The sequence below is a fragment of the Triturus cristatus genome, chromosome 10 (genome assembly GCF_964204655.1).
Source record: "Triturus cristatus chromosome 10, aTriCri1.1, whole genome shotgun sequence".
NCBI classification, from domain to species: domain Eukaryota; kingdom Metazoa; phylum Chordata; class Amphibia; order Caudata; family Salamandridae; genus Triturus; species Triturus cristatus.
In genome coordinates this window covers 840,829,056-840,845,299 of record NC_140593.1, presented here as the reverse complement: position 1 = coordinate 840,845,299, position 16,244 = coordinate 840,829,056, and the positions used below count along the sequence as shown (strand labels likewise).

Genomic DNA, 16,244 nt, shown 5'->3' with positions numbered 1-16,244 from the left:
TAAAAATATGCTGTGTGAGTAGACACCACAAGCTCAAATCTCCAACCCACCAGAGTCGCTGTTTATTAACTGGTCAAGGGCTTTGCTAGTGTAAAACGCAGAACTCAAGGCGGGGGTAAATGGTGATTGATATTACAGCTGTTGGCCTAGTACAGGCGGAAGGATGCATAACACTTTTCAGTCTGCAGAAGAGGTGTGTGGTGACCAACCCGCCATATTAAGAGCAGGTAGTGGTCCAGCCGCACGCCCCCGGGTCTGCTGTCCCAGGGAGAGGAAGGAGGCCGGCTGTGCGCTGGAGGCCGGCTCCTTCTGACTGACCCACCCCGGGGGCGCCTGGACCAGCTCTGCTGTCAAGTTCCCATGGCTATAATTGGCGGCTGGTGGAGGAATGTGTCGGAAGCCTGCAAATCTCATCTATTTAGGGGAGAGGCAGTGCCTCATGTTACTGAGCTGGGAGGTACCGGGGCTACTCGTCCAGGCCAACCTTAAGAAAGAGGGGTGGCAATCAATCAGAAGTGAGGTGGCAGAGACGGGAGAGTTTACAGAGCAGAGACGGGGGCAACAGAGCGAGCAAAGACAGGCGGAGGGTGAAGAGGTGACCAGCAGTGAGCTGGGAGGGTCCAGAGAAGCAGCTAAAGGGCACCTGCCTAAGGAAAAGGGGCAATTAATCAGACAGCGCAAGGCAGGGCGTCTGGAGATAGGAGTCGCCCAGAGGGACGTTATAAACTGAGCTGACAGACAAGAAGAGACGGACCACAGGAGAGGCAGGGCACTGCACCTGAACTGGCAAAGAGCTCCGCTAGAGAGGCCAAGAAAGGATAGGGACAGTCAAGAGTGACAGAGAGGCACTGGAGACGGGGAGGAGGTGGGCTCCAGGCACTGCGCCTAGTGCGAGAGAGAGTCAGGGCCCAGGGGCGGTAGAGGAGGAATGTGACGGAGCCCCCACGGTGCAGACGCGCACAGAGCCGTTCACAGACCGTCCGGGCGGCTCGCTTCATTCCACCTGTGGCGCCCGGTGACCATGATGAGACCCGGCAGGAAGGGAGCGGAGGCGGCGGCCCTGGCCCTGCTGGCCCTGGCCGTGCAGAGCAGCCTCCAGCAGGACACCGGCCCGAAGCAGGGGAAACCATTTTTCGAGAGGTTCAGGCGCCTGGAGGAGCAGGTGAGACACGCTGGGCTGTGTGAAGGGAGTGGTGTGGGTGTGTTATGCGTAGGCCTTGGTGGGTACATTGCTGTAGAAAGAGTGTCATGGGCGCTAAAATAGGTCAGTGGCCCCTGGCTGTGCTGTAGTGGGCCCCTCAGACCCACGTGCCACGGCCCCAGGTGCGACGGCTCGTGGTGCACCAACGATAGTTACGACCCTGACAGCATGGCTGACTGGACCCTTCTGGACCTAAATATTCCAAAGCACGTGGTTTCGAAATGGCGCAGCAGTTAAAGGGGGTTTCTTGTTCAATGGGTACAGCGGGGTCTTGCTTTGGCTATTTTTCTTTGAAACGATGTATTGTTCTGTTGATGGCGGTAAAACCAACCGGTGCAGCCAGGTGCGTCATCTGTGGTGCTCCACGCCTTTTATTATTCTAGATTGTAGTACAGGCAAGGCAAGTGGCTTTCGGTAGATGGGACTGCTGTGGGAGTTTATCTGCAGCCGCTTTCCTCACTCCCCGAATATAATAAAAACATTTCAACGGCGCGGTCCAGTTTCAAAAAATGACAGTTGCACCGACAGCTCAAGCAGGAGGCATTTTTGTTCAGTACACTGGCATTAGTGTCACAAGTGCTGAGGTACAAATGCCGTTTTTTTCGCACGTGGTGGTTCCGTGTGGGAATGCGTGGGAGCTGGAGTGAAGGTTAATTTTAGATTGGGGCCCAGTGAAGGTGATGTTATGAGGTTGCACCTTCTAATTTATAAAAATGCCCCACTGTACTGAGTGACAATCACCTACATACTGGCATGAGCTGAACACACTGAACCAGATGAAGCTCTTTTTTACACCCAGAGACCTAGATGCCTGATTTGAAGGGAATTTTAGTCCCATTCAATACAGTGGTCTGATTTATAAAATCTCTTGGGGTGCCCAGGCGAAAAGCACTGATATGGTAAATTACATTGCAGCCATTAAGAACGTGTTGTCATTGCTGTATCTAATTACACTTATTTTGTTAACCGCCGAAGGATAAAAAGCCATTCTGAGTGGGCTTCTCCATTACTGAAACGGTGAACCTGCAGGTGGAGCAAAGCTGTGCAGGAGACACCGTAACCCTCTGAACTAACTTACTGGAACGCGAGACTTGCTCCAATGCCGAACTGGAATGCAATGACTCAAACTAATGCACTGTTAGGGTTCAATGCATGTCTCAGCACTGGGATGCGTGTGCATTGTACACGTTCTGTGCATGTCTCAGTAGTGGGATGCATATGCATTCTTAGGGTTCTGTGGATGTCCCAGTACTGGGATGCACGTGCACTGTTAGAGTTCAATGGATGTCTCTGCACTGGGATGCGTGTGCATTGTACGCGTTCTGTGCATGTCTCAGTAGTGGGATGCATATGCATTCTTAGGGTTCTGTGGATGTCCCAGTACTGGGATGCACGTGCACTGTTAGAGTTCAATGGATGTCTCTGCACTGGGATGCGTGTGCATTGTACGCGTTCTGTGCATGTCTCAGTATTGGGATGCGTATGCATTCTTAGGGTTCTGTGGATATCTCAGTTCTGGGATCCGCGTGCACTGTTAGGGTTCGGTAGATGTCTCAGTACTTCGAGTCTAGGGTGCACAGTAAGTCAGAGTGGAGGCACACTGTGCGAGCTCTCTGGTGCCCTAGTACTGGAATACACATAGATACTGTGATCAAGGATTAGTATGTTAATTTCTCCAAAGTGTTTCGGCACCTGATGAGGGATAGGAAGTGCTATACAACTGCAATCACAACACAATGCAAGGCTTTGGAAAACTCTTTAGGTGCTGAAGTTAATGGAAGTGAGTGCATGATGCAACCCAGAGAGCTCCTTTACCATTGGTTGGACCGCACTCTGCTCTGTGCTGTGCCCGCTGGATACAGGATGAGGGGTAGGTTGGCATCATATGTGCTGGTCAGGATGCCCCAGTCTGGTGCCGCACAGCCCCAGGGAAGAACTCGCGGGGCACCACGCCTTCCTGTGAGAGATGGCTGCTCGTGAGGAGATGAGCAATGCGGCTGCCACTGATCACTAGGGTGACCTCACACCCAAGGGAGCGCGGCCATCCCCTAGTGTGATAAAACGGGCCCCAGTATATTTATGTTCACAGTTTGCTTCACGAGGGCATCCCTCCCTGCCTGGTATTTATTTCAAGTGTAAATAGACTGGACTCGATTCGTATTATGCCCTGCCTGGTATTTATTTCAAGCGTAAATAGACTCGGCCTAATCTATATTCTGCCTCTGGTAATAACGCCTACATCCAGGGACTGAAATTTGGGCTGGTGCCAATAAGGGATAAACTGTATTTTCATCAATCTAAAGTCATACATTGTCAACCAGAACCTAGAAATCAGGCTTGATTTCAAGTGGGGAGTTGATGGCTGAACTGTGATTCGCAGAAGAATGGATGTGTAATTGCAGATGAGTAGCCAGTGTGGGAGACGCGTGTATAACTCATCTGTATGGACAGCGGTATACAGCGTAGACATAAAGCAGACAGGTTTGTAGTAGAAGACGTACCTGCCATGTTAGGAAGAATGGACTGCCACAGGCAACAGATACAATAAGGTAACTATGATTCCATTCTGTTCTCTCTTACCAAAAAAAAAGAGTAGATTTGTTATTGATCGAGCCTTGACAAAGCTCTTAAACAAGGACAGCTAGAGCGAAACGTGTCAGTGGTAAATTACAGAAAAGGAAAATAAATTAATAAAAAATATTCTCTGCAGAGCTAGATTTCCTGTGGATTGCATTTCAGATACTAAACATTGGAAGTGCTAACAGATCCACTCAGACACTCCTGCACCCACTTACAGACCCACTTAGACACTCATGCATCCAGTCAAAGACCCACTCAGATACTCATGCACCCACTCACAGACCCGCTCAGAAACTCACACACCTACTCACAGACCCACTTAGAGACTCCCACACACTCTCAAAGACCCACTCAAACATGCATCCACCCACTCACAGACCCACTCAGACTCTCATGTTCCCATTCACAGACCAACTCAGAGACTCGTGCACCCACTCATAGTGCCACTTGGAGACTCATGCATCCAATCACAGACCCACTCAGAGACTCATTTACCCATTCACAGACCCACTCAGTCACACACCCACTTACAGACCCATACAGACAGTCATGCAGTCACTCACAGACCTCACTCAGACACTCAGACACACAGTCACATTTTCCCTCAGGGACTCATATGCCTACTCACAGACCCACTCAGAGACTCATGCACCCACTCACACCCACTTATAGACCTACTCAGAAACTAATACACCCAGTCAGAGACCCACTTATAGACTCATGCACCCACTCACAGATCCACTCACAGACTCACGCTCCCACTGACTGACCCACTCAGACCCTCACTCAACCACTCACAGATCTACTCACAGACTCACACAACCAGTCACAGACCCACTCAGACACTCACCTACCCACTCACTCACCCACTCAGAGGCTCATCCATCCACTCACAGACCTACAAAGACAAGCATGCACCAACTCACATATCCAGTCAGAGAATCATGTGCCCACTCCAACCCACTCAGACACTCTCACATCTAGTCACAGACCCACTCAGACACTCACGCATACAGTCACAGATCCACACAGGCCCTCCTACACCCACTTTCACAGCCATGTACACACCCATACAGTGACTCATGTACCCAGTCACAGACCCACTCACATACCCACTCACAGACCCACTCAGACTCATGCGCCCACTGACAGACACACTCACTCATGCACCCACTCAGACACTCAAACACCAATCATAGACCCACTCAGAAACTAATACACCCAGAGACCCAATTATACACTCATGCACCCACTCACAGATCCACTCAGAGACTCACGCTCTCACTGACTGACCCACTCAGACACTCATTCACCCACTCACAAACCTACTCACAGACTCACACAACAACTCACAGACCCGCTCAGACACTCACCAACCCACTCACTCACCCACTCAGATGCTCATCCATCCACTCCCAGACCTTCAAAGACATGCATGCACCCACTCACAGACCCTGTCAGAGAATCACAAACCGACTCACAGATCCACTCAGACACTCCTGCACCCACTTACAGACCCACTTGGACACTCACACATCCAGTCATAGACCTACTCAGATACTCATGCACCCACTCACAGACCCGCTTAGACACTCACACACCCACTCACAGATCTACACAGGTACTCCTACACCCACTTTCACAGCCATGAACACACCCATACAGTCACACACCCATTCACAGACCCATACAGCCACTCACACACCCACAAACCCACTCACACACCCACTCAGAGACCCACACAGCCACTCACACACACTCTCTCAAAGGTTACTGTTAGACTTGGAATCTTCTGGCGTCTTTTTCCATCTTTTTGCTTCTGACCTCCTGTTTTTGATTGTGTGCTGCATTTCGTTTTTGCTGGTTTTAGGACTCTGGGCATTTTATCACTGTTGACCAGTGCTAAATGCATGTGCTCCCTGTGTAAATTGTATTGGTGATTGGGTTATCCACAATTGGAATATTTTATTTACTAGCAAGTTCCTTGTAAAGTGCACCAGGTGTGCCCAGGGCCTGTAAATCAAATGCTAGTAGGCCTGCAGCACTGATTGTGCCACCTACATGAGTAGCCCTGCAAACATGTCTCCGGCCTGCCACTGCAGTGTCTGTTTGTGCAGTTTTAAACTGCCATTACGACCCAGCAAGTGCACCCGCTTGCCAAGCCCAAACCAACTCTTTTACTAAATGTAAGTCACCCCTAAGGTAGTCCCTCAGCAGCCACATGGGCAGGGTGAAGTGTATTTAAGGTAGGACATGTGCTGTTGTGTTTTACTTGTCCTAATAGTAAATAATGCTAATTTTGTTTTTCACTATTGCAAGGCCTATCTCTCCCATAAAGTATCATAGGGATTGCCTTGAAATATCTTTTAAGTGTAATTTCCCATTGGGAGCGGAAAGAGATTTTGAATTTGAGGTCTCTGAACTCACAATTTAAAAATAAAGCTTTTGGTGAAGTTGGTATTTAAATTGTGTGTTTGAAAATGCCACTTTTAGAAAGTGGACAATGTCTTGCTTAACCAGTCTGTGCCTCTGCCTGGCTGTAGAATCCACGTCTGGGTTAGGATGACATTTGGACTCTTGTGCATTCGCTCTAGACAGTCAAAAAGGGATCTGAGGTGTGCTTTGCATATGCTGATCGTCCATCACTGGGCTGATGGGCCTGCCTGAGCTAGGGTGATGGGAGGAGTTGTCACTGACACCTGAATAGGACAGTGCTTGTCCTCACACAAAGCTTTCTCCATCCCCTGTACTGTGTCTGGAGCCAGGTCAGTGCAAAGCAGTCTTGTGCACTAAAAAGACTTTCCTTTGAAGTTTGCCTACTTCAAAGGCAGAAACTGGTATGAGTAATGGGGCTGTGACACCATAAGTGCAATAACTACAGAACACTTCTGGATTGCGGACATTCTGCCAGGAAGAAGAGCTATGTTGCTGTCAGGAGGAACTACCACTTTGCTGTTTACTTTGCTATAGTGGCCTGCTGCTTGCTACTTCTGTCTTAAGCTTGCCTCCTGTTGGAAGTCTCAATGATATCAAAGACTTCATCCACATCTTGTTACCAGCACTGGAACCCTTCTGCTGGGAGTCATGTGTTGCCAAGTTGTGCCAAAACCATTCCTGGGCCCTTGGAATGAGTGACTGTGCTGTAACCTTGAGAAAAGCAAACCTGACGGAGTCCCCGACGCCGCTGCCTACGCCGAAGCCGCTGTCACCGCTCGTGAGGAGCACAACTCTTCGACCGTGACGACATCGGCCTCACCGATGACATCGCTTCTTGCCGTCATCGATGCAGCTACCTGCACCAAAGTCAAGAGCACTGTTCGTGAAGAGGACAACGCATTGCCTTGAAGACATCGCAGCACCTGGTGTACCGACGACAGTGCCATCGACTCCGACCTTGTCTCCAACGTTGCTGCCTGCGCTGTGGCTGAGATCACCACTCGTGAAGGACACAACGCCTTGCCCCATCTCAGATCGCAGCCCCAGATCTGCCGACATCCACACTCAGCACCGATGCCGTGCCCCTGCCTAAACAGAAACTGTGGTCAGGGTTTGTGAAGAGCATTACGCATCGACTGCGAGTACATCGCAGCCCCGTCCACGCCGACACCAGTGCTCCTGATCTCGACATCGCAGAGATCGATCCCCAGTGCACGTGACTCCACGGCCTGAACGACTTCTACCCAACTTTCGGAACCAACACCCACCAGTGACTCCTAATTTTCAGATTTCATCGCAAGGTCCCCGAACCATCTTCACTTCCAAAGGTACTGTTTTTTGGGTATGTCCTATGCTGTATCACTGAACTGTTGGATTTGTGTTATTCACTGCTCTGAGATAGCCCCAGTTGGAGCTATCAACTTCAATGGACTATATTTTTTAGTTTATTCTTGCAAAATCTATATCTTCACTTGTGTATGTTGGAATTTTATTGTTTTGGTCTTGTTTTACTTAGGTAAATATTGGTTATTTGTTTGAAGTGGTGTTGAGTCTTCTTGTTGTAGTGTGTTCGCTGTGTAAGTGTGTGTGTGTGTGTGTGTGCGTGTACACAAATACTTTACACATTGCCTCTGAGATAAGCCTGACTGCTTGTGCCAAGCTACCAAGGAGGTGAGCAGGGGTTATCTTAGCTTTGTAACTTACCCTGACCAGAGTGAGGGTCCCTACTAGAACAGGGTGCGTACCAACTGCCAATTAGAGACCCCATTTCTAACAGTTATACGTTACAATTCTGAAATAAAATGTAAAAAGTTTTGAAATTCATTGAAAAAAACAAAGGTTACAGAGATGTTATAGTTAGGAACTAGAATATTGAAAGCTGTAGAAATTTACTGAAAAACACGAAGGTTACAGGGACATTATAGTTAGGAAATAGAATTTAAAAAAGCCTTAGAAATTCAGTGAAAAAAACAAAGGCCACAGGGACGTTATAGTTAGACTCAGATTTCACCCATACACAACCAGTGAAATTCAGCTGTTATAATTACCTAGGCCAACTCTAACTTAAGCCCTGGCAATGCACTGCCTATGACCTCACATATTACATCACTCCTGACATGGTCAGTGACATCACTGATGACATCATTAATGACATCTCAAATTACATCATCAAGTGAGTGTAAGTGCTTAGTAAACGTTTCTGAGAGTTAAACATATATACTAAGCTACTGCATAAGTTAAATTACTATTCTTTTTGTACAACTAATGAGTGATACTGTTTCTAATATATGTAATCTGAGTACCTGTATAGGTGTGTGAATGGGTGTGTGAGTGGCTGTATGGGTGAATTAGTGGGTGTGTGAGTAGCTGTATGGGTGAGTGAGTGACTGTATGAGTGGTTCTATGGGTGGATGAGGATGTGTGTGTGAGTAGCTGTATCAGTGACTTTGCTGGCTGTGTGAGTAGCCCTATGGGTGGGGGAGTGTATTAGTGGATGTATGGGGACTGAGTGGCTGTATGAATAACCTTGGTTTTTTCCAGTGATATATATATATATATATATATATATATATATATACACATACATACACACATACATACATACATATATATACACTCACACACAAACACACACAGACATTTACAAGGCTATATTTACATACAATTAGCTATGCATGCAGGAGCAGAACTTCCACCCTGCCCCTCTCCCCCCTATGTCTCTCTGCTGGGAGAAGGCAACATATCTCCTCCTGTGCTGTCTCATAGAAATAGATAAGTTACTTACATTGTTTCACACTTCAGAGGCACTTGTGAAAGGAGAGCATACCTTTCAATTTGGCTTTCCGTGATGACCTGACCTTTGACCCAAAAACCGGTACATGCATTTTTCATTCATTAAATCTTTAAATGACCAAAGAATAATGGCACCGCGTTTATCATCTGAGGTATTTTACCGGTATTGAAACTGGTGATCTACAGTTTATCTATGATTCTCAGAAGGGGCTGCTGTAACCTACTGAGATATCTCATTGTGATTGGACAATGTGACTCTATAGTTACACATCAATGTATGCACCATGTGCATTTAACCATTTGAGCTTTCTAGCCGGGATTGGGCTATGTGAGTTGATTGTACAGGATTCACTCCGGAACAGATGCATTTATCCCCACGCTATTTTGAGATAGGAACCCTCGACCTGTAGGTTACAGTCTTCTGCCCGACATTTACACAAGATCTGTCTGAATGGGATTGGAACATGTGAGCTGCACCTCAGGTGCTAATCTTAGCAGCAGATTCGTGAATTCCATGGTCAGCTCCATGGACCACTCAGCCTCCTGGTTACACATGCATTTCCGTAGCAGGTGCAGATAGTTTACCTTTCTCCGGTGCCTGCACTCCTTTCTCCAGCTTTTCCTTAATAGGTTCCTGCTAGAGTTCACACCACATGCCCTACTCCTGTAATGCACCTTCAAGCAGCCTGGGAAGAGTTAAGATGCCTGAGCCAGGTAGGAGTATCTGGAGCATGGTTCTGCAAGGCAGGGGCATCCTTTCACCACTCCCCTGAGGGAAGGTACAGCAGACTGAGACTGGAACCTCGAATATGGCGGTACACGAGGAATTGGGTGTCCCCTATCTAAGCGACACTCTTGCCTTACGCCCTCTGATTTTCTGGCTAAATTGTTGGTTAAATAAAGACCTAATCCTCACTCATTTGATCTTAAAAAATTGTCTGGGCCTAGATAACATGGTTCGTATTCCCTGGCTTAACTACATTAAAAAATGGTTCGTATGGATTGGGCAGGGCATCCTATTTCTCACCCAGATGTTATCGTAAGAAAGGATGTGGAATTAACTAAGTCTGCCTTTCTGAGCCGAAGGCAAGCAGATCGGGATTCAGTAGAGGTCCAAAAACCGAGTGTTCGAGCATACCTACCGCTTAAATCAACACCTTTGTCAGAACCATATCTTATGGGGTCCTTGACGACACATGAAAAATTTCTTTTAACTAGGTTCCGGTTCAACCTTTTTCACCTCCTGTTAGCGAGACCCAAGGGGGCTTCCAGAGGTCAAGTGCTAGCGTCCTGTGGCTGCGACGGAAAGTCTCCTCAGGATTTGCTGCACTTTATGTTTTTTTGTAACTTATATGAAGTCCCCAGGAGGCATTTTTTAGTTCCTATTTTAAAGAAATTAAATTTTAACCAAGTCAGACCAATTCTTATGTACCTTCAATTGCTGAAGGATGATTGCATCATTTTTATAGTAGGGTTTTTAAAAGCATCTTTGAAATCTAGGCACTTTATGGAAATGTAGAATTTTCTCTTTTAAACATGTTTTTAGATTATTTACAGTAAGGTAACGTAGTCTGTTTTTTTTAAAAAATAGTGTTAACATTTTATTGTCTTTATGTATTGTATCTGTGTAACTTTTATGGTTTTACAAACAAAAACCGAATAAAGTTTATTGGTTGATTGAGACTGTGAGACTGAGACCGAAACCTGTGTGAAATCAGGAGCCAGGAGAGGGCGATGGACAAACGAAAGTTTTCGAGACTGAGCTGAGGGGCAGGGGGTCTCCTGGTCTCCCCACCCCCACAAAGCATTATAACATGGCGAGCAAATAGGGCAGCCCTGAGTAGTAGTGATGCTTCAAGATTTGCTTCAAGATTTGCTGTGGAAGGGGTGAGAGCATACACACTCATGTTGCGCCATTTGCATAACAAAAGGTGTCAAGACATCTGAGACTTCAAACGTCCAACACCACAAGAAAGCGAAGGGTTCAAGAATAGGAGCCAACAGGCTAAATCCCACAGGACACCGAAGGGTGTATGACCCAAAGAATAGAACAAAAGACTTTCAGAGCATCAGGAACCAAATTCACCAGGAATGGAAGTGCTGTAAGCATGACTGAAAGAATGTGCAGTTTTGCCACATAAACCTGAAGAGGCTTTGGCAATCTGCCCAGGAGTACACAGTTTGAAGTTGGTAACTGGGAATGAAACTTGGTTCTGTTTCAACGGTCACCAATTTAGCCAATAATTCATCTCTCACTGTGTGTACAATGTACTGGGCATCAGGAGAGCCCTTCTCGGGCATCCAGCAATCTCCCATATAAAACCAAGGAGATGAAGTCTGAGCAAGGGGAGGGCGCCTTGTGCCTTTTGCATCTGGGTTGGGGGTCGGGATCTGTTTCTAGCAAAGGAACACTCTTAAAGAAATCAAAAAAAGTAGTCCCGAAACAATGCCCCACAATGAATGTTGCATATGTTCAGGAGTACTTGGTTGCTGCTCTCAGGGAGAGTTGAACCCTGGAAGAGGCATGACGCGTGCATCCCATGGACAAATGGGGAGAAGGAATAATGTAGTGACTTTGGAGCCAGCACATGGCAATCCTATGGGCGGGCTGAAGCCCACAAAGTGGATTTGTTCTGCATTCCGTCCATCAATTGTGTGTCTTTCGCTTTCTCACAAAGTAGATACAGCATGTCTCCTTTCGAAATAGTGCAAGCGCGCCTTCTAGAGCGAGACCTAAAAATGTAAACGGATAATGAAACAGACCAGTGCTTAAGTGCACTTACAAAGCCCTGGTACTCACCTTTCTGCACTAATAAGGTGCATGGAAAATATATTATTTTATGAAGACAGATTTAGCGAAATGATCTTCCCTTTGTGTTTTTTAGCACACTTTATTCTTTTTTCCCTGCTGCTCGCCTGGGTATTCCTTCACCTCATACCATATACCAGATGGAAAAATAAAACGTTTTCCCATTGTACCTAAACTACGCCAGATTTGGTGACCCTAAAAATATGCTGTGTGAGTAGACACCACAAGCTCAAATCTCCAACCCACCAGAGTCGCTGTTTATTAACTGGTCAAGGGCTTTGCTAGTGTAAAACGCAGAACTCAAGGCGGGGGTAAATGGTGATTGATATTACAGCTGTTGGCCTAGTACAGGCGGAAGGATGCATAACACTTTTCAGTCTGCAGAAGAGGTGTGTGGTGACCAACCCGCCATATTAAGAGCAGGTAGTGGTCCAGCCGCACGCCCCCGGGTCTGCTGTCCCAGGGAGAGGAAGGAGGCCGGCTGTGCGCTGGAGGCCGGCTCCTTCTGACTGACCCACCCCGGGGGCGCCTGGACCAGCTCTGCTGTCAAGTTCCCATGGCTATAATTGGCGGCTGGTGGAGGAATGTGTCGGAAGCCTGCAAATCTCATCTATTTAGGGGAGAGGCAGTGCCTCATGTTACTGAGCTGGGAGGTACCGGGGCTACTCGTCCAGGCCAACCTTAAGAAAGAGGGGTGGCAATCAATCAGAAGTGAGGTGGCAGAGACGGGAGAGTTTACAGAGCAGAGACGGGGGCAACAGAGCGAGCAAAGACAGGCGGAGGGTGAAGAGGTGACCAGCAGTGAGCTGGGAGGGTCCAGAGAAGCAGCTAAAGGGCACCTGCCGAAGTGAGAGGGGCAATTAATCAGACAGCGCGAAGCAGGGCGTCTGGAGATAGGAGTCGCCCAGAGGGACGTCATAAACTGAGCTGACAGACAAGAAGAGACGGACCACAGGAGAGGCAGGGCACTGCACCTGAACTGGCAAAGAGCTCCGCTAGAGAGGCCAAGAAAGGATAGGGACAGTCAAGAGTGACAGAGAGGCACTGGAGACGGGGAGGAGGTGGGCTCCAGGCACTGCGCCTAGTGCGAGAGAGAGTCAGGGCCCAGGGGCGGTAGAGGAGGAATGTGACGGAGCCCCCACGGTGCAGACGCGCACAGAGCCGTTCACAGACCGTCCAGGCGGCTCGCTTCATTCCACCTGTGGCGCCCGGTGACCATGATGAGACCCGGCAGGAAGGGAGCGGAGGCGGCGGCCCTGGCCCTGCTGGCCCTGGCCGTGCAGAGCAGCCTCCAGCAGGACACCGGCCCCAAGCAGGGGAAACCATTTTTCGAGAGGTTCAGGCGCCTGGAGGAGCAGGTGAGACACGCTGGGCTGTGTGAAGGGAGTGGTGTGGGTGTGTTATGCGTAGGCCTTGGTGGGTACAGTGCTGTAGAAAGAGTGTCATGGGCGCTAAAATAGGTCAGTGGCCCCTGGCTGTGCTGTAGTGGGCCCCTCAGACCCACGTGCCACGGGCCCAGGTGCGACGGCTCGTGGTGCACCAACGATAGTTACGACCCTGACAGCATGGCTGACGGGACCCTTCTGGACCTAAATATTCCAAAGCACGTGGTTTCGAAATGGCGCAGCAGTTAAAAGGGTTTTTTTGTTCAATGGGTGCAGCGGGGTATTGCTTTGGCTATTTTTCTTTGAAACGATGTATTTTTCTGTTACTGGCGGTTGGATGGCGGTAAAACCAACAGGTGCAGCCAGGTGCGTCATCTGTGATGCTCCACGCCTTTTATTATTCTAGAGATTGTAGTGCAGGCAAGTGGCTTTCGGTAGATGGGACTGCTGTGGGAGTTTATCTGGAGCCGCTTTCTCTCTCCTCGAATATAACAAAAACATTTCAACGGCGCAGTCCAGTTTCAAAAAATGACAGTTGCACCGCTCAAGCAGGAGGTATTTTTGTTCAGTACACTGGCATTAGTGTCACAAGTGCTGAGGTACAAATGCCGTTTTTTTCGCACGTGTTGGTTCCGTGTGGGAATGCGTGGGAGCTGGAGTGAAGGTTAATTTTAGATTGGGGGCCCAGTGAAGGTGATGTTATGAGGTTACACCTTCTGATTTATAAAAATGCCCCACTGTACTGAGTGACAATCACCTGCATACTGGCATGAGCTGAACACACTGAACCAGATGAAGCTCTTTTTACACCCAGAGACCCGTATGCATGATTTGAAGGGGCTTTTTGTCCCATTGAATACAGTGATCTCTTGGGGTGCCCAGGCAAAAATCACTGGCATGGTAAATTACATTGCAGCCATTAAGAACGTGTTGTCATTGCTGTATCTAATTACACCTATTTTGTTAACCCCCGATGGATAAAAAGACATTCTGAGTGGGCGTCTCCATTACTGAAACGGTGAACCTGCAGGTAGAGCAGAGCTGTGCAGGAGACACCTTAAACCTCTGAACTAACTTAGTGGAACGCGAGACTTGCTCCAATGCCGAGCTGGAATGCATTGACCCAAACTAATGAATAAGGCCGCTGCCCTCTGCTGTACTGAGACTGGGATTCCAGCAAATGCTGTCAGTCAGAACAGAGCTAATCTGTGAGAGTTCTGTAAATGTCTCTCAGTAATGGGACACGTCTGCATTGCATGAGTACTGTGGATGTCTCAGTATTGGGACGCACATGCACTGTTAGAGTTCTGTGCATGTCTAAGTTGTGGGATGTGTAGTACTGGGATGTGCGTGCATTGTACATGTTCTGTGCATGTCTCAGTTGTGGGATGTGTATTCATTGTTAGGGCTCTGTGGATGTCCCAGTACTGGGATGCACGTGCACTGTTAGGGTTCAATGGATGTCCCAGTACTCAAGTGTGATAAAACGGGCCCCAGTATATTTATGTTCACAGTTTGCTTCACGAGGGCATCCCTCCCTGCCTGGTATTTATTTCAAGTGTAAATAGACTTGACTCGATTCATATTATGCCCTGCCTGGTATTTATTTCAAGCGTAAATAGACTCGGCCTAATCTATATTCTGCCTCTGGTAATAACGCCTACATCCAGGGACTAAAATATGGGCTGGTGCCAATAAGGGATAAACTGTAATTTCATGAATCTAAAGTCATACATTGTCAACCAAAACCTAGAAATCAGGCTTGATTTCTTGATGGCTGAACTATGATTCGCAGAAGAATGGATGTGTAATTGCAGATAAGTAGCCAGTGTGGGAGACGCGTGTATAACTCATCTGTATGGACAGCGGTATACAGTGTAGACATAAAGCAGACAGGGTTGTAGTAGAAGACGTACCTGCCATGTTAGGAAGAATGGACTGCCACAGGCAACAGATACAATAAGGTAACTATGATTCCATTCTGTTCTCTCTTACCAAAAAAAGAGAGTAGATTTGTTATTGATCGAGCCTTGACAAAGCTCTTAAACAAGGACAGCTAGAGCGAAACGTGTCAGTGGTAAATTACAAAAAAGGAAAATTAATTAATAAAAAATATTCTTTGCAGAGCTAGATTTCTTGTGGATTGCATTTCAGATACTAAAACATTGGAAGTGCCGCGATTCCCGAACTGCGCCATAGAGAACTGTACTTTACAATGTCTTTTTAAGACCAGTTTAGTCACCAGAATTAAAAAAAGACATTGACAAACTGCAGAAATAGTAGACAAGCATTGGCATAGCCAATAGGTCTTGCCTTTGGGGCCTTATAAGTGTTTAGCTATCCAGCACAATATCCTTGGTGCAACAACATCAAGTGTTGCATAGATAAACACTTATAAGGTCCCAAAGGCGAGACCTATTGGCTATGCCAATGCTTGTTTATTACAAGTCTTTGGGACATTACTGAGAAAGTACAGTCTAAGTAGACAACACAGGCTGTATATTCCTTCACTCTTCCTGTTTAGATAGCCAGCCATTCGATATACGCTGCCAAGGCTCGACCTAAAAAAGTAGTGGAACTGTGATTGAAAGCGGAGGGAGTTGTTGGAACCAGAATACAATCAGATTCCTCACTGATTAGCAGCAGCACACATGAAACAAGCACAAGAGTTCAATAGCTACGCACTAGCAGCAAAAAGAATGGCCAAACTCTTGAAGTGACTTCAAAGAAATAGTGTCCGTATTTCTAGTAAAAATTCCAACAAACGACCACATAAATGGCGAACTTTCCGGAACCCCATGCTCTGAGTAGAATGTGTTCATGTAAATACTGGGCAGTGCTCGTTTGCACTGAAACCTCTATAATGCATTGATCCACTTTTTTCTGCGCACAGTCATTGACTTTATTTGCGGCTTTAAAATGGCTATGGCAGAAAACATGCATAGTGACAAAATAAATACAGAATTTAAAGGCAGCATTATTGTTTACACTTTCGCATCTTGTGTCACGAAGTTTGGAAAATACTAGACTACTGGAATGT

The 16,244-nt window shown here is 47.3% G+C and overlaps 1 protein-coding gene across 2 annotated transcripts in view; it reads left to right on the top strand.

Moving 5' to 3' along the window:
- The first annotated feature begins 288 nt into the window (after positions 1-288).
- Positions 289-16,244, top strand: part of PTX4 (pentraxin 4) — a 71,763-nt gene continuing 55,807 nt past the window's right edge. Inside the window, exon 1 of one of the 2 annotated variants that reach the window (XM_085628473.1) lies at positions 289-1,162. In XM_085628473.1, the coding sequence (XP_085484599.1) occupies positions 1,022-1,162 (141 nt within the window). In that variant the 5' untranslated portion in view covers positions 289-1,021. Of the gene's footprint in view, positions 1,163-12,307; positions 13,178-16,244 lie in introns of those variants that run through there. The other variant, XM_085628471.1, reaches the window with a different exon arrangement.